General features: G+C 47.5%; 1 protein-coding gene across 1 annotated transcript in view; it reads left to right on the top strand.

The window, feature by feature from the left end:
- Window positions 1-6,705, top strand: part of LOC144157893 (astacin-like metalloprotease toxin 5) — a 14,660-nt gene extending 7,955 nt beyond the window's left edge. The window contains exons 4-6 of the mRNA XM_077688610.1: window positions 702-819; window positions 2,752-2,930; window positions 6,443-6,705. Coding sequence (XP_077544736.1) covers window positions 702-819; window positions 2,752-2,930; window positions 6,443-6,663 — 518 coding nt within the window. The 3' untranslated portion in view covers window positions 6,664-6,705. The remainder of the gene's footprint in view (window positions 1-701; window positions 820-2,751; window positions 2,931-6,442) is intronic.
- The last annotated feature ends 19,164 nt before the right edge of the window (window positions 6,706-25,869 follow it).

The raw sequence follows: 25,869 nt of genomic DNA, 5'->3' as shown, positions 1-25,869 counted from the left end.
GTGATTGTGTGAGATCCTTTCTGTTACTGCTTTGCGCTTTCCTTTCTTGAGCAGAGCGGCGCCCTTCTGAAGCGAGCGGTCCCTGTCACTCTTTCTACAAGTTGACGAATGATAGAGGACAGCGTTTTGAAAGATTTGTGTACTCTTCTCTCCCCTCTGCATGTTTAGGTTTTTTTTCCTGACAATTCTCTTTTTTGTTAACCTTTACCTCAACTCGCCGAGAGGGTGCGTTTGTTGTTGCTTTCCTCCCCAAATCCCCCCCCCCTCTCTCTCTCTCTATCTCTCTTTTTTCGGCGTCGTTGGATGACGAGCTTATAAATACGTGTAGAGAAATACGAAATGTTGTCTTGATAAAGGTCGGCATCCGATCGAAACGTCGACAAATAAACAGTTTTGTTGGAAGCTATACCCATTTCGTACTATATATATATATATACGTACATATATAGTTTTCAGAAGCGCGCACCTATGCGCAATATAAGCTTAAGAGGCGGACAGGTTGGGTTCCGCTAGCGCCAGACGTTGCGGCAAAGCCTGATAGCAGGAAAATTCCCGCTCATCCGTTCAGACATGATTATCTTTGAAGAATGAGACATTTCTCGGCCTTTCACAGCAGGCCTTTAGCCCGAGCATTAAGGGGGAGGTGAAAGCGAGATCGTTGGGGCCGCTTATGTTTTTTCCGTATTTTTGTCTTTTGGCAGAACAGCAGAAGCAGTTGATCCGGAGAGCAATGGACGAGATAGAGAAAGTGACCTGCCTACGTTTTGTGCCCCGCACCTCTCAGCACGAGGACTACGTCAGACTTGTTAATGGAAATGGGTGGGTTGCCGAAGTAAACCGACATTTCTGTCTCCCTTCCGCGCCCTGACGTTAGTGGAACCTGTTATATTAAGCACGGGATGCCCTGCGCAACGCCATACCCAGTCTTTCGTTGTTCTTGAGTGTTATCATTACCAATAAAAAAACGCGCTCAGTGGCTAGGACCTGAACCCACTGTGACGAGCGTTTTCGTTTACAGGCAAACCTGGATACAACTAACCTCTATGTTACAAATTCCTGGATTTAACGAAGTTTTTTAATTCCCCATTGCCAACCGCATTGAAACCCGTGTGCTCGCAACTTCTACGTAACGAAGGCGTTGCGACGGTTAACCTTAATGTAAGGAATTAATTACACTGATGAGCCATTGTTTTTTTGGTACTTTTTCGGAAAAATGGACTGGAGAAATGGACTAATTTAGGGAACTTCACACACAACGCATACTACCGTGCGTTTTTAGTGGGGGTGCGGTGTCGGTTAGATGCTAGGCCTGACTATCGGCCTGTAGCCGCGCGCCTCAACGGCTATCAGTGGCGTTGGTTCGTGAGTGATGAGTTCTGCTGCTACAAAACGAAAAGTTCTGTCGTTTTAGGAGAAGATTGCAATTTTAAATGCTGCCTCCGCCGACGAGAAAGAAGGACGTCTCCGCTCGGTACAGTATCCCAGCTAGTACCCTCTCAACGATTTTAAGTGCGGAAAACAGCGTGATCAAGTTCCCGAAAAGGTGCCCTTTCAGCATCAGTTCGGCCTCTGAAATAGGTTGAGGCACAAAAAAGTGTCAAAAGCGATACTTAAGTTACGTTTGGGAAGGACACTGCTTCTTTGGAGTGCAGTGTAGTGCCTAAGCATGCGGGAAAGCAGCAGGCGCAAAGTACGCGGTTTATCACTGGGAAATGAGTCCTTGAGGGGTGAGTTAACCGTCATTGATTTCTAGCATTTGATTTCGTTTCTCCTTTATTCACGAGAGCCTTAACTTGAAGTCTGCATGTAACAAAAAATTGCGAATTTTCGTCAACTTCGTTATATCCAGGTTTAACTGTTCTTTCTTTCCAATTCAATAAAGTTTCCTCTCTCATGTTTAAAAGACAGCGGTATAGTTACATTTAAACAACTACCCGAGCCAGTGGCGGAGTGTACAATCAATCAATCAATCAATCAATCAATCAATCAATCAATCAATCAATCAATCAATCAATCAATCAATCAATCAATCAATCAATCAATCAATCAATCAATCAATCAATCAATCAATCAACGAGTCATTTTAATGAATGAATGGATGGATGAATGAATGCCACCCATGGGTGGGTCTTGGCTCCGCGCAGGTGTCTGCGGGGTCCTGCAAATTCTCTCCCGAAATACCCCACCCCGATAGAACTGATTTGGACACCAGCCCTCGCCGGTGTGGGAGGTAACGACGTGGCGCAGACTACTTCTCGAGAACTCACTATCGGAGCGGGCCCAAGCTTTGTCCTCTCCCACGGTGCCAGATAGGCTCGAGATCGCCTCTCAGCTATCACGACTTGGTCCTACACTAGCGTCTCTCCTGGCGCTCGTTTCCCCCCGCTCATGTCAGCCTTAACAATTCTCAGGAACGCACGGGGCGGCTCTTGCAGACCGCCACTCTTCCGTGTCTCGCAGTGATGCACCGTCTCCACTTCACACTGTTTCCCTCCCCCAACTGCCCTTCGTGCGGTGCTTTAGCCACTGTGTCGCATTTCATGTGGGCATGTCCCAATGATCCCTTCCCCGCCAGAGCGTGTGACGAGCAGTGGGAGGGGGTTGCTGGGTAGCTGGGATCCGGGGATCCAAATCTCCCTGGTGAACCGAGCCGCCGCTGTCGCCGCCAGGTTCATGCCACCGGCCACCCCACACTTTTAACTGCATTTTACAATAAAGTTTCTCTCTCTCTCGCTCTTTCTCTCGGCGCAGATGCTATTCAAGCTTAGGTTGCGAAGGTCGTGGACCCCAGGAGCTTTCTCTGGGTTACGGCTGCTGGTTTAAGACCACTGTGATGCACGAGCTGCTGCACGCCGCGGGCTTCGTCCACGAGCACTCGCGCTCAGACCGGGACGATTACATCGACATCCTTCTTGAGAACGTGATGGAAGGTGCGTATTCATGCCTATCCTTCAGCTATATTTTCCCTTCTTTACCACAGCAACGTTTAGATGAAAGCCTCTGCTGTCTTGTCGAACGCAAAAAATGACCGTTGTTTTTGTTGTTTATTGGGGTATGGCGTATACGGAATCAGGGGATCGGCCCAACAGCAGTGGTTGGAGAAGGAGGAGGAGGATTAATAGCTTTAATGTCAGAAGGGGCATGAATGCCCCGTTGGAAAAGGAAAGGGACACGGAGGGTGGGATGGAATAATCGAAAAGATATTACTGTTCAAGGTTCCATCACCTGATTAGCTGGAGAGCATTTTAAAGTCCATCGTTCCATGAAGGGAAAAAGTTTCTTACATAATTACTGGGTAGTGTAAATTATTTAAGCAGGTTGGCAAGCATTTTGTATTCGTAAATAACGAAAAAAAATAATCGAACAATTCAAAGTGAGAGTACGCAATTTAGATTGAAATGAGAATTGATTTGAATTTTTATTGGAGCTCAGGAGGGTAAAGAAAACGTCCCGGCGGCTGCACCCGTGTCTCAGAAGCGCCGAATGAGAGTAACGCCGGCACACTGACATGGGAATAGCAAGGTTGCCAAGCCGCTCCTCAAGCAGCTGGTTCCTTAGCCTACTGAAACGTCGACTGGATGCTAGCTAGTTGCCGACGGACTCAGCCTCATCACAGTAACTCTCTTTCTCTCTCTCTCTCTCTCTCTCTCTCTCTCTCTCTATATATATATATATATATATATATATATATATATATATATATATATATATATATATATATATATATATATATATATGAAGTCGAGGGTTTGACGGAAACCCGTCTGGTCGGGAAACATGTTGGAGTAAAAACGGAGACACCGACCAAAAGAAACTTAAAAACTTTAAAAAACTTTAAAAAGTTTTTAAGTTTCTTTTGGTCGGTGTCTCCGTTTTTACTCCAATATATATATATGTATATATATATATATATATATATATATATATATATATATATATATATATATATATATATATATATATATATATAGTGTGAGCATCCTTGGGCAATCTATTGGCACCGGTTGGCACAGTCGGTCTTGGTGGGGAATCATCGGACTGCCATCAGTGCTTCCTCTTCATCTGTACATTATAATCATCATTAGCGAACGTGCTCTAGCACTTCGTCCTCATCTCTGTGAATACTCATCATCGTGGTGTGTGTACTCGCGCGTTCCCTGCTCGAGCCTCCGAATAAACGGTCGCCCCGAACATCGGCCTCTCCGGTGAACCTTGTCCTCTCAATATATATATATATATATATAGCGAATCAGAAAATGGGAAATGAGGGGCTCTGTGAAATAAGACAGAAAATAAGGGTTGGCAGTCAAGAAAACCTCGGAAAGCAAAGGGGAGGTTGTGGTGGGTCATAGAAAGAGATGAAGAATTTTTTGAGTCGAAAAGAAAGTGGTGAAAAAATGCCCGCCGGGTGGGATCCGAACCCACGATCTCCAGAATACCGGTCTGGTGCGATAACCACTACGCTACCGGCGGGGCTGTTTCCCCAGCACTTTCTCGGGTATTTATGTTAAGTAATTTTTGTTTTCTGCACTTGGGGGTGGTAGCCAGCGCCACTCGGACTACTCGGGGTGAAGGGGACATTCTTTTTTAACCCCCGGGCCGTGACTCGAGTGTCTACGACATGTCGAGAGTGGTCGACCAGCGTTGAACCCTCTTAAGCTCCCTTTGGCACCAAGACTGCCAGAACCACTTTCTTTTCGACTCAAAAAATTCTTCATCTCTTTCTATGACCCACCACAACCTCCCCTTTGCTTTCCCAGGTTTTCTTGACTGCCAACCCTTATTTTCTATATATATATATATATATATATATATATATATATATATATATATATATATATATATATATATGGCTCAATGTGGCACAGTTTCGCGTTACGAGCAAGCAGTTCAAATCAACATCAGACCGCCACTATGAGAGAGACTGTCTGCTCTGAAGGGGCGGTAATTACAAAGTCCAAATGCTTGGTTCCTACGGAGCCAGGTTTCGTGAAGCATAATGACATCCGGAGAAATTGAGAGCGCAGACAAAGTATATAAGCCGGCTGAAACGCAGCAACAGTTTTTTTGCAGAACCTTACGAGAACCTACGACCCTGACAGACCCGCTGCCGCAACTGCAGCCTCTAATACCTGCAGTTTGGACTACGAACCACACCCGCCTTTCTTGGATTTTGCTTTCAGTTGCGTGTCCAAGCCCACAGTACTAGACGATCTGGCAGGTTTACTGAAGGGAGGAACAGCTCCCATAGGGAAACATTGAAGATCCTTGTACGAATCTGAAAATGGGGAAAGGGGGGCGGGGTTAGGGCGTGTCAGCCTTAGGACGACCAGCAGAAGATGTTCCAGCATCTGAGGAAGTGAGCGTCTTAGACGCACCCACAGGGCAAGTGGAAGCAGGTGGGATTTTTAAAATACCATCCGGGGCAATATTCGCTGTACAGAGCAGCGGCCTGTAAGAGATGGAGGACACTTGTGGGAGTGCTTCGCAAGGACACGTTCACAAGAGCCGAGTGGACTGCAAATATGGCGCTAGGTGACACACAATCGGGCGAGACACATACTCAGTTTTGCTGGTAGTTCAATGAGTCCTTACTATTTGGCCACTGAGGCCGAACAGCGGAGCTCGTCTTAGCAGTTGTTAAAAAAAAAACAGGAGTTTTCCAAGCGAAGCCGTATTGGGACTGGGTGCGTACCGGAGTGTCTGGCTTGTACCCATCTAGACACGGAATGGTGCGATCGGGGAACGGCTGTGCAATTCCGCTGAACAACCCCCTCTCCCTCCGTAATTTCTTCAAGCGTTCACTGTGCTGACGCCATGGAATGCAGGAGGAGGAGGAGGAACAAACGTCTGTGCAAAGCAGTCAGTCCTGGGGAAAAGGAGGAGTAGGAGGAACAACTTTATTTCGTCGATAATCATTGAGGTGTTAGATTGATGACGGGCTTCTTCTTGACTCCGCGAGGTGGCCAGAAGACCTTGCTTAATGGCTACTGCCAAAGTCTGAATGTCCACGGCCTTAATATGGGTCTCAGGCACGGAGCTGGCGAGAGTCCCCATTCCAGGACCCCTTGAGTCCGTCCGGCTTCTTGGACTCTCTTCATCAGCAAAGGGTCAGAGCTGAACAGTGCTCTGTCCTAGTGCTTAGAGGAAGGTAAAGGCAGAGGGGGGGGGGGGGGGGTAGGTTGGGTTCTTGTCTCAGCCCCACATAATATGGTATAGGGTGCCGGGAGCCTCGCGGGATTAGCATTGCGAGGATTATAGGGTGGGGGTCAGGATGTGTGCGTGTGTGTGTGTGTGGGGGGGGGGGACAAATGTGTTCGTTTCAATGCCTCGGACGTGTCGTTCTTATGCTTTGGTGAAGCTTTTGGGCGCAGGGGCAACCCCGAACCTTACCGCCTGGAACGCCGTCGAATGCTCACGCTGAGCTTTTTGTCGAACGCAGGGAAAGAGAACCAGTTTGATAAGCTGGCACCTTCCGAGGACCAACTGCTGTCGCCGTTCGACTACGACTCAGTCATGCTGTACGGGTCGGGGCAGGGATCCCAAAACGGCCTCCCCACCATAGTCAAAAAGGACGGCACGGCTATCCCCGACGTCGAATCCAAGCCGGGACTAAGCCTGGGCGACGTGCAAGGAATCCGGGAAACGTACGGCTGCCGATAAGGACAGAAATAAAAGCTGCGATCAACAGGCCTCAAAATTGAAGGAAGATTTATTGGTGGACCTTTAGGGATGCGTAAGCATTGTACTTCTTCCACTGTTCACCTGTTTGATCTTTGTCCACTCGCACTCTCCACTCTATTTTTGTTCTGTGCTCTTCTGTCGCCCGCTTTGATGACACAGCAATGCGGCTTGCTGACGGAGCGACGCGGGAGTATTCCGGGCATACCCAATGGATAGCTCACGTTATGGTGCCTAGAATATTGCTATACTCACGAAGTAACAACGGTCCGGCATTGCTTGAGAAACACGATTTTTACGGTGACGGTGCAACAGGAACAAGGCAAAGGAAATCCGCATGTTCGGACCATGCGCTTACATAGAAGAGGAACTTGTTGAAACTAGGATTTAATAGAGGCATTCCTCTCCACTGTACGGTAGGGCCTGATAGAGCGCGAACTCTGATGAGTTAGCGCTGGGATTTTAACGCCAAAGGAAGGAAAGAAGGAAGAATGTAGAAGAAAGGCAGGAAAGTTAACCTGGCTAGAGCCTAGTTTGATATTCTGCACGTGGGAAAGGGGAATGGGCAAAAAAGAGAGAGGAAAAAAAGAGGAAAAGGACAGTGCTCGTCGAGGTGTAGGGGGATATTATGCATAAAGGGGTGCGTAATACTAAGCGAAATTGCATCCGACGTAATGGAAATTTTCCGCGGTGGCGCAGTGGCTACAAGACGTTGCGCTGCTGAGCCCAAGGACGCGGGTTCGAATCCTGCCATGGTGGCTGCTTTTGAGACGGAGGAGAAAAGGGAAAACTCTCGTGTTTCGAGATTCCGGCGCACGCCTGAAATATCCGAATGGTAGAAATTAATCCGGAGCCCGTCTCCACTACGGTGCTCCGCATAACTCAGGTGTTGCTTCGGCGCGTTAAACACCACAATCAATCAAATCAATTTTATTTGCTCCAACAATATTCGAGGTGAGTAATGTCCGCTGATACGCGTACGCAAAAGTAAAGCGAACAGTTTAGAGCGGTGGTATGGACATCTCGGTGGCTTTTTAGGTGCGGAGTACCTTAGGACTGCACAATGTCCGTCCGCGTCCGTGCGCATAGCATTTACAATCGTAAAAAATCACACAGGCACCGGCCCGATTAGAGCCTGTGTCTGGTAGAACAGACAGAGTTAGTGTCAGTCGTCTTACCCACTGGGCTACGACCATGAGTTAGTACCCGAGAGTTAAACGGCTTACTCCCTGGCCTGTAACGCTGCGGAGTACCTTAGTACCTTCCAATGTCCGTCCGCGTCCATCCGAGCGCACACCACCATCAAGCGAAAATCAAGCGAAATTCGATTTGAGCCGTGAGTTGGAGTTTCGTTTAGGGAATACTCAACGTGCACCTCACGGCTCAAATCGAATGACGGTCGGGGCGCAAATCGGATGCCACTCGGGGCGCAACTTGGACGTCATTTCGAGTCCCCGTACTCCGCACCCCCGCCATCATCCGCGGAGTGGAGATGCTATTTTAGTGATGCTCCGACGTATACGCATCGGGGAGGATTAGGGGACACAGGAAGCTTCGATTAGAGCACGTGGCTTGCACAGCTGCGGGAGGCGGGAGCGCACCCCCCGCTCTGTTTGCTGAACCGCCTAAATAATTTTGGCTACAACTTACCTTTGTTTCTAAACCTTGATGTCTCTGTAGTACCACTGTATCTTCTCTTAAAGCGTACCTTTGCTAAACAAACTCATCAACTACTGCTTCAATTAGTTATCATTCTCTTGGCTGTGTGACATGATTGATGTACCAATTCGTTAATTTCCTCACGCTCACTTCGTTTTAGCACAGAAAAGGCAATAGACTCTTCCGTTGAAGAAGCAAGCGGTAACGCGACGCAAATACACTTACATTTAGTCCTTACATCCTTGTTTGTTTTCAGATTAAATCCACAACTGCCTTTTTCCCCACTCTTCGGCGATTGCAGACAAATTCCTATCCCCACAGCACCCTCCTTCATTCCATCTACTCCACTGAGTATCCCTTCCTTTGCAATTTCTGTCCAACGCCCGGTACCCTGTGCCACCAGGTATGGGTTTGCCAACAAACTCCAAGTCTACCCCCTATCCCCTTTCTATTTTGGGAGCAGTGCATGGCTCGCCTGGCCGATCCGGACCTTGGACACCAGCAAGAACTGGTAAAGAGGGCCTGGATGGCAAGGTAACCTGGGTATCCCGGTGAATGGATGCCCTCCACCGGGCGAGTGCCCTGCCATCAGCACTTACGCTCAATAAATGTTTATTCTCTCGATCTTTCTCGTCAATGAGGTTGAATCCTCCGCGGTGACCTAGCTCGCTGAGAGGAGGTTGCGCTGCGAGGGCTACGCGTTGGAATGGCGCTCGCGCGTTCTGTGACTGTCTCCCGCTGGAATCTCACTATACTGCAGCCCGTAGGGTTCCACCTATCAATTTTGCGACTGCGCCCTGCAGGATGTGAATGCACAGCCTCTGCTGTGGGCTTGCCCATGGCTGCATCAAATCCGACTCCAGCACGTTCCAGCAACCGGCCTCCTCCACCATGGCCGACCTCCAGACCTGCAGCATTGGGTTCATGGATCACGTCATCGACAACTCTTGGATTCGTGTATCGTAATGCCGCAGGGCAAACTTTCGAATTAAAAGAAGTTAACGCCCCCATGGCTTCCAATGACACAGCGCATTCATCCTGAATGCGCTGTGTCATTGGAAGCCATACACCCACACGAAAAAAAAACTTGACTGTGCGAGGGTTACCAGAATGACCGCTTATTGGCGAAGGAATGCATAAATCAATTATAATTTATGAAAGCGACATTAAAGGATGTACATAACGTCACAAAAAGTCATCGACTATTACGTTCCACTCAACCTGCAGTGGTCAGATTCTTCTATGAAACACCAAGGAACTGTTGCCAGCGTTGAGTACTTTTGCAGCTAAGGAATTCGGTTGGTTAATTGATGGATTGGCTTGTTTTTTTTTTTGTCGTTGAAAGCTGCGCTGTTTCGCCGCCATGCACGATACCCAACTCGCCCAACTGTCCATCCTTTTGCATTTATCAGGTAACTTTCTTGGCGTCGTCGTCCGTCAAGTATGCTTTGCGGCTGAGACCCATTTAGATGGGAGCCTCTGCCAATGTAGGAGAAAAAAAGATAGTACCCTGGGCCGGCTAACGGCGCCATCATTGCGGCAAGTCTAGCGTATTCCTTATAATTCGTTCACAGTCGGGTTGTAAACCTCTGCGAATTCCCTTACGCTCTAAATTCGCGTACTTCTCTTTTTTATTTTGCCAAATTCTAGTTCAATTTTAGTGAAGGGCTGCATTCACTACTCCCCGCATAAACGTTATTTTTGTTAGCGTGTTGGACCTTCGGTAATTAACTGCGCAATCTTAAAGCGACCCTACAAAACTCTTTGAGCAGTGCAAGTAAACCTGCGCGACGTTTAGATTACACAGCCAGGAATACCTGAGCCAAATATTACACGTGCACGTGAAGCGGTGAGCGCACAATCGCGGTAAAAGACGCGGAAAAAACAACCACGCTCTCTTCAATTCTTCTGATTGTGCACCGCTGGCATGGCCTAAACGACGTCATTGAGGCCATGGCTGTCCTATTGGCTGTCGCTGGTCAACTTCGCGACTTATTTTTCGAATTTCCTGTGACGATCCGCCATCATCGGCGCTGTGTACAAATCTCTTCTATTCCTAAATCAGTACCCACAGTTTTGGCATTTCTTTTGTGTTTTGAGTGCTAGCGGAGTTTGAGTGACGAGCTTAATACTCCCCTTTCAACGAGACCACTCGACAACCAACGTTTATTGCTTAAAAAACGCCATACCAACCTAAGCGCTTGCTTGCAAGCAGGCAGCCATGATTTCTTTTTTAGTGGCACCAGACCGGGAATAGACCACTCCACGTTGCGGAGAAAAAAAGTAAACTCCCCGGCCTGTGATATGTCGAAGGCCGTCTAAGAGAACGCCGCCGTCTCTATGGCCGCGACCCACCTCCCTCTGCGGGATAGAGCGCGCAACTTCCGTCGCGTTGTTCGCGGACGAGTTGAGAGGGAACAATTATGTGCGATTTGTTATCGCACGTGGTTTCGGTGATAGTGAACGGATTTTCATAATTCCTGCGGGAGGAGATTGCTGGGACAATGGACTTTACCGCAAAATACATTCCGAATAGTCGATGATAAGTGCTGCAGGACCCTTTTAAGGCTTAGGCCGGGTTCACACTGTTGCCGCAACTGTCATAATAACTTTAAAGAATGACGTCATTTCACGTCTCAGCCAACCGAACTGCGTGAAACGCCGTTTTTTTTTTACGTCCATAGATCCCGATATGGCTTTTGCGTCAGTAGTCTGAACATAGCCTTGCTTACACAAGTCGCGCACTAGCATTTCCGTTGAATGACCCGCGCACACCGTAACAAAGATAGCTGCAAGCATCCGCACCAAAGAAAGAGCTCTCATTTGTATGCGCAACTGATCACGGCATAGGTGACGTTACAATGTAACAAAGAAGGGAGAAATATTCAAATTTTGGGTGTTTTACCGGTCGAAGCTGCATGTAAACTACGATCCGCGCCGTAGTGGATGGCTGCGGATAAATTTTGGCCACCTGGGGTCAAATCGCCGTGCGCAGTCGTTTTCGCTTCTCGCCTCGAGCAGAAAATCGGCCACTGCGGCGGGTAGCGAAGGGTGAAGAAAGAGGTAGAAAAACTGTGGTTGATTCCTCTGTTATAGGAATCGGTAAAACACGAAAGTGAAATGGCCAGCGAAATCTGAAGATGAGCATGGTTTGCGGGTCCACGGCTGTCTTGTGGGTGTGCTTGGTGAGCGACGTCCTGCTGGCGGGTCGCTTCGACAATGATGTACTGGCGACATTTCCGTGAAGGATATTACGTCAGTAAAATCTTAAAATCTTGGTGTATCCCGGCATAAGACACTTTCGTGTTAAAATATAAAACCCGAAAACGAACAACCGTAAGTATAACGAACTCTTTAGTGCTAAAGGTTGCTTCCCCGCAAGAGGACCCTGTGTGCAGGGGTGCACCCTTTACAGGCCGCTGCTTCGTTGTACTGGCGTCATTTCCGTGACGGATACGACGTCAGTGAAATCTTGGTGTATCCCAAAATAAAACACTTTCGTGTTAAAACGGTATAAAAGTTTCAGGATTTCTTTCTAGGGGGGGGATTCATGCAGAATATGCGCTCACTAACAAAGGAGAGGTGCATGATTATTTTGGCTTTTCGGAGGTGCACAGAGAACGACATAGATTCTTGGCCACAGATGCCTGGCGAAATTTTCAGTGCTGCAAACACTGCCGTCTGGTGAGCAGAAGTACGGCAGTAGCGCTTGTAGCAAGGAATAACCGTAAACGTTTTGCTTGTGAAGTATTCGCCAGCAATCATTCAGGCAGTGGGTGAAACACCGCGTATATGCAGCGAAATGTGTCCTCGACAACCGGATGCGTCAGTCAGCGGATATCGGCGGGTTCCGCAAATTATCCCTTTTCGCAGATGTGGCCTTGCGCCTAAGGGTGAGAGCCGAAAGTTACCTGCGCACGTGCCCGCATAAACTTCATCAATGCTGACAGCGTATAGACTGATGTCGCAACCAGCCGTTGTAGCCTGTCTGGCTGGATTCAGCGGTATTCTCCACGTGCGTGTTTCCTGGACTCGGCGAAGGTCAGACTGTTTTGCCGCTCAGCGGGCGCGTGAAAAGCATTGTCCACGAATTCACTATCGCACTTTTCTATTCATTCCAGGTTTTATTATAAGTTACATTACTAAAAATCATGCGACCCCCCCCCCTGTTTAATGACGAAGATGGTTCAACGCGAAGCTTTCTCGTGAAGGTTTGCTTAGTTGTCGTTTTTGTTTGAACTTTGACTAGTTGAGCTTTGGCTTTGACTAGCACGCAGTTTGGATCTTTGTTGCACCTGATTTGAATTTGACCTTTCGCTATCTAATTTCGCATGAAGAAGCCCAGCTTTCCATGTTCATCTGGCCAACTTTCCTCATCATCAACTCGCATTCCCTCATTTATGCCCTGTGGAAAAATAAAGGTTTAAAATGGCAGCATCTCTACTCCGTGGATGATGGCGAGGGTGTGGAGTACGGGGACTCTAAATGACATCCAAGTTTCGTCCCGAGTGACATCCGATTTGCGCCTCGACCGTCATTCGATTCCAGCCGTGAGTTGCACCTTGATGATTCCCAAAATGAAACTGTGACCCACGGCTGAAATCGGATTTCGCTTGATTTTCACTTGATGGTGGTGTGTGCACGGATGGACGCAGACGGACCTACGGTACTACGGTACTCCGCCCTGTTACAGGCGAGGGAGTAAGCAATTTGACTGTCGGGTACTAACTCACAGTCGTAGCCCAATGGGTAAGACGACTGACAGTAACTCTGTCTGGTCTACCATACACAGGCTCTAATTCTGCCGGTGCCTGTGTGATGTTTTGCGATTGTCGATGCTATGCGCATGGTCGCGGACGGGCATTGTGCGGTCCTAAGGTACTCCGCACCTAAAAAAGCTTCGAGTTGAACAATCGTCGTCGTTAAACGGAGGGATGCATGATTCTTTGTTTTCTTGAGGCACTTGAAGTGGCTTTCTCGAAGCCCATTCTGTGAGTTGGCTTTGTTGCAGTGCGTTCCGGGAGTATTGATTTCAATTTTGGACTCTGAATCTGGAATTTGAATATATTGTCTTTCAACGAGGGAACGGCTGTCGTTTTAACCACCTTTCACGTCACCCACGATGCTTAACATCGTCAGAGAAAGTTCACGTCCCTGCAGTGCAGCTTGTGGTGCGCACGGACGCCACCAGAGAGATGTAGAAAGCCTCGCTTTATTACATTAGTCGTTTAAGGCGAAAGGTTTACACGTCTTATCAAACGCGAAAAGTGACCATCGTCGTCGTCGTCGGTGTCAACACGAATGGTTCCGGAAGCGTCGCTATATCCCTATATGCGTTTCCTAGCCAATTCAGCCAGCCGTCATCTGAGCTTGCTGTGGAGGTTATATCATAGCAGAAACCTAGTTAAAGCACAAGGAACCGCGGCAAATGAAATAAATAACAGCCAAAACAGACCTACAATGGATGAAAACCACGGTGTTTAAAAATATTAAACAGAAATAGCCGAAACCGACCTGAAAGACGCAGAACCACAAAAACGTACAAAAAGCAGTAGACGAAACTGACCTAAAGGTAACGGAAATAGCCTGAATCCCATTTATAATGCATAAAGACGTCATAAATAGATTAAATTAGTGATAACAAATGCTAATATTCAAGTGTGACAAACCATGGGTTTGAATCCGGGTTTAGTTGTTTGCTAAGGAGGAGCGAAACCACTAAACTACGAGACGACACGGTTATGAGCGATGAGACAGGCACAAGCAGGTGCATATAGCTTGAAATAGGCCCCTAGATGGCGCCTTGCGACGCTGGGCTGTGCTGACTAGGAAACGCCTATACTCATCCCCAGGATGGCTGTTGCTGGGCGGAGAACAAAAACTTTTGGGTTCGTGTGTGATTTGAACCCGAGTCTTCAGAGCGCGAATGAGGGCTTTACACTATGCTAACTAATAAGAAAACAAGGGTACGCCTGGTGGATGTCTTTATTGATAAATAACTACCAGCCAGTGAATACATACAGGACGAGTTAATTAACGGTTGATTTGGGATGAATGGTAGTTATCAGTAAAGGGGGGTACCGGTGCAATAATATGAATCAACGTGTAATAATCATCGATTGCTTATTGATAGTAATAATTAGCAAGGCAGGATTAAGGTGGATTAAGTTGAGTTGGGAAGAATTTCGGTTGATTGAGGTAGACTAGGGCTGATAAAGGTTGAGTTTAAGGTGAGTTGAGGTGGGATTAAGTGGGCAAAATTAACGCTGATGGTTGGGTGCCTGCAAGTAGGAGGGCGCCCAATCATCAGCAGCCGAAGATCGTTAAATAAACGTTCATTCGCTCATACTCCCACTCCGTGCTTCAGCTTGGAGGGGTAATGACTGCGAGAACACGCGCGGTCTCGGGCTTATCGCAGTTTCCCCCGTTCGCGTTACGCAGAAACGGCAAAGGGGCCCTAACATTGGTAGATACCGCTGCAGAAGTTTCAATACCGTTTATGCTCGCCGAAAGGGTAGCAAAAACGCCCACCCAAGGTGTTTTAATGGGGTCCATCCTAACAGGCGTTCTAGGCATGTTATTTATTTACAAGGTGAGCCCGACACCTATAGGTTGTATTCATTGGCGAGGCATGCGTGCGGGAAACTATTTATTTATTTAATGCATACTGCAGACCACAGTTGTGGTCCTGGCAGGACGAGCACTTGAATAGCACAATAATACAAAAAGAGCAAAAGAGACAAAAAATGAAACGGCGGATATTGCATTGTCAATCCAAGACACAAACAACAACAACAATAACAAAAAACGGGGCTATACAGTATCTAATAAGTATGGCTCAGCAATGAAATTCCATTCAGCCACGGTACGCGGGAAAAATGAAAATTTGTAAGTATCAGTATGCGCTTGGTGTGGTGTTAGCGATCTAGGGTGATGGTGCCGCGTGTGTCTTGTGGTCAGGGCGGATGTATACAGAGAGGGGTCGATAGCCAATTCATGGTTGGTAAGTGAGCAGAGGAAATCGAGACGAAATTTTTGTCTTCTTAACTGAAGCGTGGGTATGTTAAGGATGACAGAAGTTAGCTTTATTACAGTGAAACTCTGTATGGCTAGGTTGCGGGAGGTCATCTCCAGCAACAAATCTAGCGTAAACCAACACTTCGAAGCGTGTGGAAAAAAATCATGAAAAAAAAAAAACAGAAAAAAGGTCCTGGGGCCTTCAGAGTTTCATAAGACAGCTTATATTGCCCTAAAGGATATCTTTCAATTAATTCATTTCTGTTTAATGGTGAAGCCGACCTAACGGGACCGATGTGCGATGAAATGGTCGCGTTCATAAAGCATAGGATGAATGAAGCTAAGCAACGAAGGCAGTGGAAAGAGAAGAGAAAGCCGAGAAACTGGTGGAATAAGGAAATAAAATAGGCTATTGAATAATAAAAAAAAAGGCGTCGAGAGAACATAGAGAGGCAAAAAGAGCTGGTATGGAACCGGAGGTAGTGAAGGAAAAATGTGATATCTGCCTAGAAAAGAACTAGAAGTGCAGAAAAACTTGCAAACAAAGATCAAGCAGAAAAGCGAACAATGGATGGCAGAAACACGGAAGAAGGGACAGAGCGCACCCAAGAAGTTGCGGAGTCATGTAAAATTACTAAGCTCAAGAAACGATACCCATAAAAAAATCTTGATTGATGAGGAGGAGAAACATTTAGAAGGAGAGCACGCCTTGGCGCATATTCATCGAGTGATTAGTGAGAAGTTTAGGACAATAGTGGTAGGGAAGCCTGCACCGATAACATCAGCGCCACAAAAGGCTGCGGAAAGGGAAGTAAGTTTGAGCAACCTTGATTGGGAAAAAGCAGAGCAGAAGGTTTTCCCCCGAACAGCAGTGGGCCGGGACGGAATACCAGTGCAGCTGGTAAACCTGCTTGAACCTAAAAGTAAGGCATCGTTTATGAAAGCAATAGACAAGTTGATCCAAACTAAACAAATACCAGAGGGTTGGCTAGAAAGTAGGATGAATTTAACATACAAATGCAGAGGCAACAAAGCCAGTATTGATTCATACAAACCACTCACAGAAACGTCAGAGGTGTATAGATTCGTAATGTCGGCGATAAAATCAGAAATTCTAGCATGGATGGAAGAAAATGAAACCCTTAAGAAACTGCAGAATGGATTTAGACAATACATGCGATTGGATGAGAATTTGTTGGGGATAACACACTGGATTGAAATTGTGAAAGCGCAAAATAGACCATTATGGTTATGTTATGGTCATTAAAGGGGAATATGACAACGTAAACAGAGAACTGCTGTGCAGAATGCTGGGACTCCAGGGATTAGATGAAGAGGTAATACAGTTCCTTATAGCAGTCTATAAAGACAATAGAGTGCACCTTACATGGGAAGGACAGAAATGCGCCCAGCAGGTCAACACCCATAGGGACTGGAACAGAGATGCCCTTTGAGCCCAACGCTGTTCATGCTTTACATGGCACGCTTAGAAAGAAGCTGTAAGAAAGTCAAGTAGGGTTTAGCCTAACCCATATGCTGCAAGGTGAAGTGGTACAACAGCGTATTCCGGGAATGTTATACGCAGACGACATTGTTCTTTTAGCTGATAACCAGACCGATATGCAACGGCTAATAAATATTAGCGGCCAGAAAGCCACCGACCTCCGGTTAAATTTTAGCGCGAAAAATTTGGTAATAATGGTTTTCAATGACACACCACTGACGCAGTGTCAATCCAGCATGTCGAATTATCTAGAGTCAAGCAATATAAATATTTGGGAGCGTGGATAAACGAGGGGGCTGAGTACTTAAGAACTCACGGGGAGCAACTTAAGGGCAAGGGAAAGTGAAACCCAGCTATAATGTAGCCTATAGCTCTTTGGGGGTATAACAAATATGAAGTAGTTAGAGGAATGTGGAAAAGAGTAATGTTTCCGGGTCTCACATTTGCGAATGCAGTGCTAGGATTAAAATCAGACGCTCTAGCAGGCTTTGAAGTGAACCATTAAACGGTAGGCCGTTTGGTCTTAGGAGCGCATGGAAAAACAACTAACGAAGCAGTGCAGCGAGATATCGGCTGGGCGTCATTTGAAGTTCGAGAAGCGCGGAGTGAAATATGTTTTCAGAGGAGGTTGAGAGTAATGGATCAACGTAGGTAGACAGCTAAAGCTTTCAGGTACCTATACATTAAACGCGTGGATACGCAGTGGCTATAGACTACAAGGCTAACGATCAAATACGGAAAGAGCAGTAAAGAATCCAAGACCGCCAAGGTAACCAAAAAAGAGGCAGGGCAGATAGAAACGAATAAATGGAGGAAAAAAATGGGCGATGATAAAACTTGGTTAGAGATGTACAGGGCTGAGAAATTAAACATCAGAAAGGAAATTTGCTAAATAAATTTATAGGCAGTGCTTTGCTTTTTGAGGCTAGAGCAGGTTGCTTGCGAACTAAGAGCTTTGTGAAAGAGTATACAGAAAATTATGGGGCATGCGTGGTCTGTGGAAAAGAAACAGAAACTACGCGGCACATAGTGTTAGAATGTGAGGGTATCCATCCAAACGTACATGAGGGAAATATTCGGCTTTCAGAAGCCCTAGGATTTGAGGGTAGCACAGAGGGAGTTAACTTCAAGGCTGTCGAGGCGAGGTAAAGAAGATGAGAATGATGGTGGACGAAAAGCAGAGAAGGGAATATTGCCCAGGACAGCTACCACCTTTAACAGGAAAAAAAAGTATTTTGTGCCTAATAGGCTTTTTGTGCCTGCCCTAAGAGAAGCGCAAATATCAAGCGAAGAGTGTAAAACATAGGTACATAATTTTTTTCGAAGTTTTTTGGTAAGATGACGCATTATCACCCCGCTACAAAAGGGATACCACTATCAGCCATCAATCATCAATCATCATCATCATCACCTTCACTGTGTAATCTTGGGTTTTGTAAGCTGGCTTTCTCGCATTTTGTGTTTAACAGTGATGCATGCCATCTACAATATGGTTACAGCTCCACTGTATACTTCTCGCCACTGGCGCCGCCGATTCCCTTTTGGGCAGTGTAACTCCTCGCCACGCAGGGCGTCTCGTTCTCCCCTCACATTGCGCAATGCTGCGCGCTCTTTGCTGGCCACCTGTGCGGCGCACTAGAACTTGCCCCGGAGGGATTGTCGTAGCCTCGCTTCAAAGAAACGTCATTGTGCCTACCCACGTACCTATCGTGTGTGTCCTCAGTCTCTGGCGTAGAGTTCGCCCCAGTGTCCTTATAGTTTTCAACACAACAAAACCCCCAAAATAGCTAAGCGCAACATAGCAATGGCCACGAAAGGGCCATCTTCACTTGCCTTTCCTTTCCACAGAGTGAAGGCGCTCTGATTTTTGGTGACAAATATAGCGGATCGACCCGTCATCGCATCGGATGGACGCACTTTGGCTCTGGTGGTTTTTTTAACACGAAAGTGTGTTATCCCGGGGTCCACCACGATCTCATTGACGCCATATCCGTCAGGGAAATGACATCGCCAGAGAAACTTCGTTCGACGCGGCTGCGCCTAGATTCGAGCCACGAACTCTTCGCCGCAACGGGAGGTACAAAACGCGCTCCTAACTGCGCTGTGAACAGACGCGAATATGGAACGATGAACGCGCCTTATATCTTTCCCTTCAGATGTTGCTGCTGTCTAGGAGAGGCGAAGTGAAGCAGTGCATCATGACGCTATTGAGCGCCGACAGTTGACGCCTCGATGCTAGCGCCTACGTGTACTGGGGACGCGCGCTACGCGCTCTTGACCCGGTCCGCTGCTTCTTTCGCTGCAGCGGACCGTGTGTTCAGCAAACGATTCGCTGAAAACCCGTTTAGTTTCGTTCGCGCGGATGGTTTGCGAGCGCCTGTGGTTTCAGTCGGATTGACGCAGTGCTCCGGCGCGTGCAATCCAGTGTCTAACGTTGATGCGTATAACGGTGCCATACCGACGAAATATAAATAGCAATGTGCAAGGTCATATTGATGCACAATAAACATTCAACTGCTCCTGTGTAGGCACATTTCACTTTCGCGTTTTATCGGTTTCTATGGAAGAGGGAGCAACCAATTTTTTTTTCAATACCATTTCTTCCGAGAGCTGGCCTCGAGACCACCCTACCTCGAAGAAGAAGTGAATAGCTGTTCCCCTCCCCCACAGCCATAAAACACCCAATTTCTTCCGCAATTTTCGTAACCTGTTGAATGCAGAAAGAAACAAATAAAAAAAAGACATGGGTGTAGTTGATGTACGTTGGAGCGAAAATGTGCGCTGTTTACTCGACCCGCTGAATGACCTGCGACCGTTGAACTGGAGCATTATAGGGGAAAGTTAAGTATGTAAAGTTTGTGTAAAACACCCCTTAGACAAGAAATATTATCTTTGAATGCTTCTGCCGCGACATTTCGCAGTCAGGTTAGGGATTGATTTAATGTGGTATGGGCTGAGCACATCTCATTAACGTCGAAAAAAACGATTTTAAGTTACCGTCTCATGTGTCCATAGAGGTTGATGTGTTATTTCTAGAGAACAATCAGATTTACCATAACGTAATCATGTTTTAGCGGAAGCTACGTGTCCTGGTACGGAGGCTGTTTGTAGCGACTAGCGTTTGCGCTGTAGAGTCCGTGTGAGTGATATACGGTGGCTTTGGCACTCGGATATTTATTACCCGTATTTGTGAACAGGCAAATTTAACACCTGCTGGGAGGCCGTTATCGTACGAGTAATATTTTAAAGCTCGAAAGCGTGCACGGTAAAAAAGAATAAATATTGTGACAGTGTGAACACCTTGTGCTACGGGCACTTTGTACGCATTCAGTCTCATGTTGCGTCTATGTAATATGCGTGGTAGAAGTTCACGGTGCACGCACGGCTATATATATGAATTTAACCGAGCCTATTTTACGCCCGACAAAAGAGTCTGTTCAAATAAACGAATGATATACGGCCTCGATAAGAGTGCGTTCCGTCACGGCTTCCATCTTCACGACGGTTTTCATAGTGTCATCGATTTGGCTGGTCCTTCAATCCCCAACAGCTCAAGCGCTTGTTCGCTGGAACAACATTCCAGGTATGCGTGCAGTTAGTAGGAACTTAGGAAATGAAGCTCGCCGTTCAGGCACTTGCGTGAAAATCTTGGAAAGAGGCGGCATTTTTTACAGAACAGTGAGTGACTCGTGCTATGGGGCTTATACCAATGGCCATTGGCTAGGACGGGCACCGGTTCATTCTGTGGCAGCCAAGTGCAGGCAGCAAGATTCTGTTTCCTGCTCGGTACAAGCCGGCCACCTGATGATGATGATGGCGATTAGAGGCCCTTCTTTTGTATCGGGTCGTTGGTTGTTACCAACCGACTTGCCTGTGTTATTCTGCTTATTGGTCCTACCCTTAACCAAACTAATGGGTTAGCCAGCTCCCCCCGATTTTAAACTCCCTTCACTTCCCCCCCCCCCTTCCTGACCTTGAACACCTGTCCACCCCCCCCTCCCCCCGTGTGTTATAAATTCTAGTTCGGTATATTACTCTGCCTACGTCCCACTCTCTTCCCTACTTTTCTTCCACCACCACTCCAGTCACCTCTTCGTCATCTCTATGACCCCGAAGTTGAGAATTAGAATTAGCAAAAATGGCATTCAGTGTTGATACGAAGTCGTTTTGCGTTGCGGCCATACCTAAATTGAGTTCGCGTTACAGATGGCAGTGGAACGAGCTAGGCAATCATAGACAATGGATAACTTGGCTTGGTGCTTCAGCGCAGGGTCGATGGTGGAGATAGAAGGGAGATAGATGAGGTCGCTTTTGTTTTTTCCCGTTTTTTTTTTGCAGTATCACATAAGGAGTTGTTCCGGAGCACAATGGACGGAATACAAATCCAGTCCTGCCTCCATTTTGTGCCTCGCACAGATGAGCGGAACTACGTCGAATTTGCCCACGGAAAGGAGTGAGTTGCTGAGGAAAACCGCCATTTCTGTGTCGATAACGTACTCCCATTTCCCTGGAAACCTTTTCAATTAGGCACAAGATGCGTGGATTTAGAAGGGCCACACCTTGCCCGCCCGTATTCTGTGGGTCTCCACCCTGCTTGTGACAGGGCTTACTACGCCAGAGGGGTGATCACAACCGGGATGAGTGGTGAATGTCGGACATTACTGGTGCAGCAGCGAGAGGGCAACGATAAACGTTAAGAACGAGATTCAAGCAAATGCTCCGAGCAATGTCCGGGGTTGTCATTATGAATAGGAAAACAAGCTCAGCACGGGGGATCCGAACCCACCATCACGCGTGTTTTAGACATGATAGCCTTTCTTACGCTATACCGCGACAGTTATGTCTGTCTGTCTGTCTGTCTGTCTGTCTGTCTGTCTGTCTGTCTGTCTGTCTGTCTGTCTGTCTGTCTGTCTGTCTGTCTGTCTGTCTGTCTGTCTGTCTGTCTGTCTGTCTGTCTGTCTGTCTGTCTGTCTGTCTGTCTGCCTGTCTGTCTCTCTGTTACTGGACTCAACTGCCCGGCCAAAGCAGGTGAATGGGTGCTTTAAGATAGAGTATGTATGCAAGGCGTCAAAAAAATACTAAAACTGTGCCCATGGCTCCTACATGCCCTCATTACTTAGCACAGAGGGAACCTGAACCTGACGTATATTTTAGCAAAACATGGGTATATATTAGAGAGTATAACAGTGTTTTTTGATTGGGACTACACGTTAGATTGTTTTTTATAACAGCAAAAAAAATGCACTGAAAACGATTTCGAAGAGGTTCTGCTGTCTCACCATTCAAAACACGCTTCTCACCGTTTTCTTACTGCCGACGCACGGCCGGGCTACAGCGGCGGCGTCCGCAACTCGAGCCTGGCCGCGGCCGACGCTACTGCGTTCGGGACGGCGCCCACGTGAATCACAGTTAATGGCTGGCAGAATATCTGGTTTCACTTTTTCTAGAGCCACGTGTGTGACTTCAAGTGACGTCGCATGGGGAATTGTTGTGGGGTCGTTCACAGCTTTGCTTTTCAACCACCCTCACAGCGTGAATTGGAGCCATTTTTTTCTTATTTTTCGTTTTTTTTTGTTGTCACAGTTTTTCGCACTTTTCGATGCTTGAGAGATTGGCCACTGGCATTCCATCTTGTCCAAGTAATTCGCTTTTACTTTTTATTCGCGTCAGGGTAGCTCGTAAGACGCCTCGGCACGGGCGCGGTATATTTCTGTAGAACTCCGTTAAGCACAGCGAAGAAAGCACAGGATGTGGGAGACAAGGACCAGCGCTACTTACAACTGAATTCTAATAACAACAACGGTGCATGTAAATAGAGCAGAAGAGCACGCTCAAATGATTATACTAGTTCATCACGCCACCGCGCATCCCACCACGCACCCGTCATACACGCACGTGTGATAAATGTTCATGCAAAAATGCCAGCTCTTTCGTGCTCAAAGATATGGACTTCCTACTGACACAGTCACCGGTACATTTGTTCAGCCAACGCCAGAACTGTGCTCCGTCTCTGGCAAGAGTCCAATTTTCCAGGAGCCAGTGGCCTGCGAACTCGGCTCGCCGGGGAAATTTACGTACTTAGGAATGACGATAAATATTGATCGTGCAAAGTATTCGTGATGAACCATCAATTCTGTGTGTGACATGCAGCCTACGACGAAATGTGCCCTCGAAGACCGGATGCCCGAGTCGCTGATATCGGCAGATTGCGGACGTTATCCCCTTTGCAGCTGCGCTGCATGATGAGAGCCAAAAGTAACCTGCGCACGCGCTCGTATAAATTTTGTCAGTGCTGACAGGGTATGAAATGAAGACGTAACCAACCGTTGCAGCGAGTCTTGCTGGCCTCAGCGATATTCAACACGTGCACTTGTCTGGGATTCGGTGAAGGTCAGGCTCTTTCGCGGTTCGTTCGACTTGGGCGTCATACCCATCGGTCAACAATTCACTGCCGCAGTTTTATTTCCTTTGCAGGATTTATTGCACGCTGTAATATCATTAAAGCGAGAGCTTTCTTAGTAAGGCCGATGGAGTTCTGTCAAAAACTAATGAATTTTCCCCTGGACCTTTTGGCCGATCGAGAGACTCCGATAATCCCTCTGGACACACGGCGCGTGCATGAAACCGGTCTTCCATAGTGTCAAAGCGGTTACTTGACAATCGAGAAAAAAGGAACGGTTCTAGATAAGATAATACGCGCGTCAATCAGGAAGAAGGGGTACAATAGTGTGCACCTTTATCTCCAACCACGTATCGGTGTATATATTTCGTTCGCTCGTAGATGCGTCTACTTAGTGGGCGAAAAATTGTCGCATTGGTTCGTTTTTCGTTTGTGATTTGGGTCTTTCAAGGTTTGACGGCCAATTGGACGCACTTTTAACGAAGGTTGGGCCCACTTACAGCTTTCGTGCTTCTCTGAACTTTGTTTAAGAAGGGTGGGTGAATGTTTTCACCCTTCGGAGGCGAAAGCCTTTTATGTCTTTTCAAACGCAAAAAGTGACCGTAGTTGTTGCCAACGTCAACTCGAACGGTCCCGGAATGGCTGCAGTTGCAAAGAGAACAAGAGCATACGGGTGCGTGTGGGATTTATACCGGGACCTTCAGAGCAGGTATGAAGTGCATTCCAGTGTGCTAACTGATAAGGAGAACAAGAGGTAGCTTGGTGCATGTTTGGTGCAAGGAAGGCTCTCAACCATTGCTTATCCTGGGGACTTTGGCGCTCCTCACACGACGTGCGAATACGAGTTTTTCTCCAAGAAGGGAAGAACTTTGGCGAACCTGATTGAACACTTTGACCTCGCCCTCCTCAACGAACCATGCACTCCTACCCGTACAGGCACAAGCACCTAAAGGGACACCACATCAGATTTATCATTCTTAGCTGGCACCCTCGATGCTACATGGCAGAATTCGGGCGTGAACCTGGGCTCGCACCACGATGTGCTACGTATCACTATAAAAGGACCGGCGTTTAAGGCGAGGATGTGGACGGCACTGATCACGAACTGGGACAAGCCAAGGAAAGAGCAGGAAGACCGTCCAGAGGAGCAGACGTAGGGCCGGCCAAACGAGAACTGGGAAAAGGAGCAGCTGGCGCTGGTGGACAAGCACACGGAGAAGAGTGCCACCACGCACCAGACTCCATGCATCGGAGCATGGCTGGCGCACCTGTGGGAAGCCAGATCCAGTCTCACCAAGGGGTGGAAATCGCAGCGGCATAATACGAAATTGCGGAAGAAGATTAATGAAATTAGCAAAAAGCAGCGGAGTATACCGCCGAGCTGTGTAAAGAGAGTTGGCTGAGCTTCTGTTATGGTCTGCGGGGGGGCACTCTCTACGCGCAAGACTTGGCTATTGCTCCGCCATCTCATAGGCCCACTGGCCAGCAAAAAAACGCGACCAACCGAAGCATGGCGCGCACATTAAACAACTACGCAGGAGTTGGAGAAGAAACTAATGGAAGACCTGAAAGAGAGGTACCTGAATACGGAGAAGAGTGTGGAGCAACCTGGTCTGTAGAGAAGCACCTCCAATGATGTCCTGGACAGGCCTTTCATCGACCCTGACTTACGAAAGGGCATTCTGAAAGTAATACACGCAGTTCCCTAGGTCCGGACACTATTACTTACAGACTCCTCAACGACTTGACCGACAAAGTCAGAAAAGAGCTCCTTGGACACATGAAAAGTGCCTGGGAAAGCGGCGTGTTGCCAAGTGGCTCGAAGGAGGCGGAGGTAAGGTTCATCTCAAAGGATGGGAAGTCACCACACATAGATAACTTACAGCCTATCTCCCTCATGTCCTGCGTGAGCAAGGTTATGAAAAGAATGGTGTTTAATAGGCTGCAAAAACATCTGGACATCATTGATCAGATGCAGGACTCTATGTTCGGAATTCAGAGGCACTTAAGCACGCAGGACGCACTGCTGCAACTGAAGGAAGAGGTCATGAAGCAAGCCACTAAGCAATTTCCTAGAGCCATCTTAGCGCTGGACATCAAGGGAGCGTTTAACAACGTCTCCCATGCTGGCATCCTAGCCAACCTTCAGGCTGCAGATTTGCTGACAGGCCGCCGAGCTCAAATCGAGATGGGGGAACAAGTATCTCCATCCATAGTGTTGGGAAGTAAGGGGACCCCACTGGGATCCGTCCTGTTGCCGTTTCTCTTTAATATGGCACTCTTGGGCCTGCCAAAGGAGCTCGGAGTACGCCAAGGTTTGGGGCACGCGCTCCACGCCGATGACATTTCGCTCTGGACGACGAAGGCGGGCTCCTTACAATGGATTCAAGAGACGCTGCAAGAAGGCGTAGATGTGGTTGGTAAATTCGCGAAGGAGTGTGTACTGCGATGTTCACCTTAAAAGTCTGAACTGGTGGTTGTCCGCTCTCAGGCGCCCGAGACACAGAAGGAAGACGTGAAGGTGGTACTAGTGGGCGAAGACATCATTCCAGGACACAGTGTTAAGATTATGGGGCTCAAAATACAGGCAGACAACAAGGCCGCTATT

The sequence above is a fragment of the Haemaphysalis longicornis genome, unplaced genomic scaffold, assembly GCF_048455015.1.
Source record: "Haemaphysalis longicornis isolate Haplotype H1 unplaced genomic scaffold, Haemaphysalis longicornis Haplotype H1 scaffold_10, whole genome shotgun sequence".
Classification (NCBI taxonomy): Eukaryota; Metazoa; Arthropoda; class Arachnida; order Ixodida; family Ixodidae; genus Haemaphysalis; species Haemaphysalis longicornis.
Note: the sequence above shows the minus strand (reverse complement) of the source record. Positions and strands in the feature narration are given on the sequence as shown.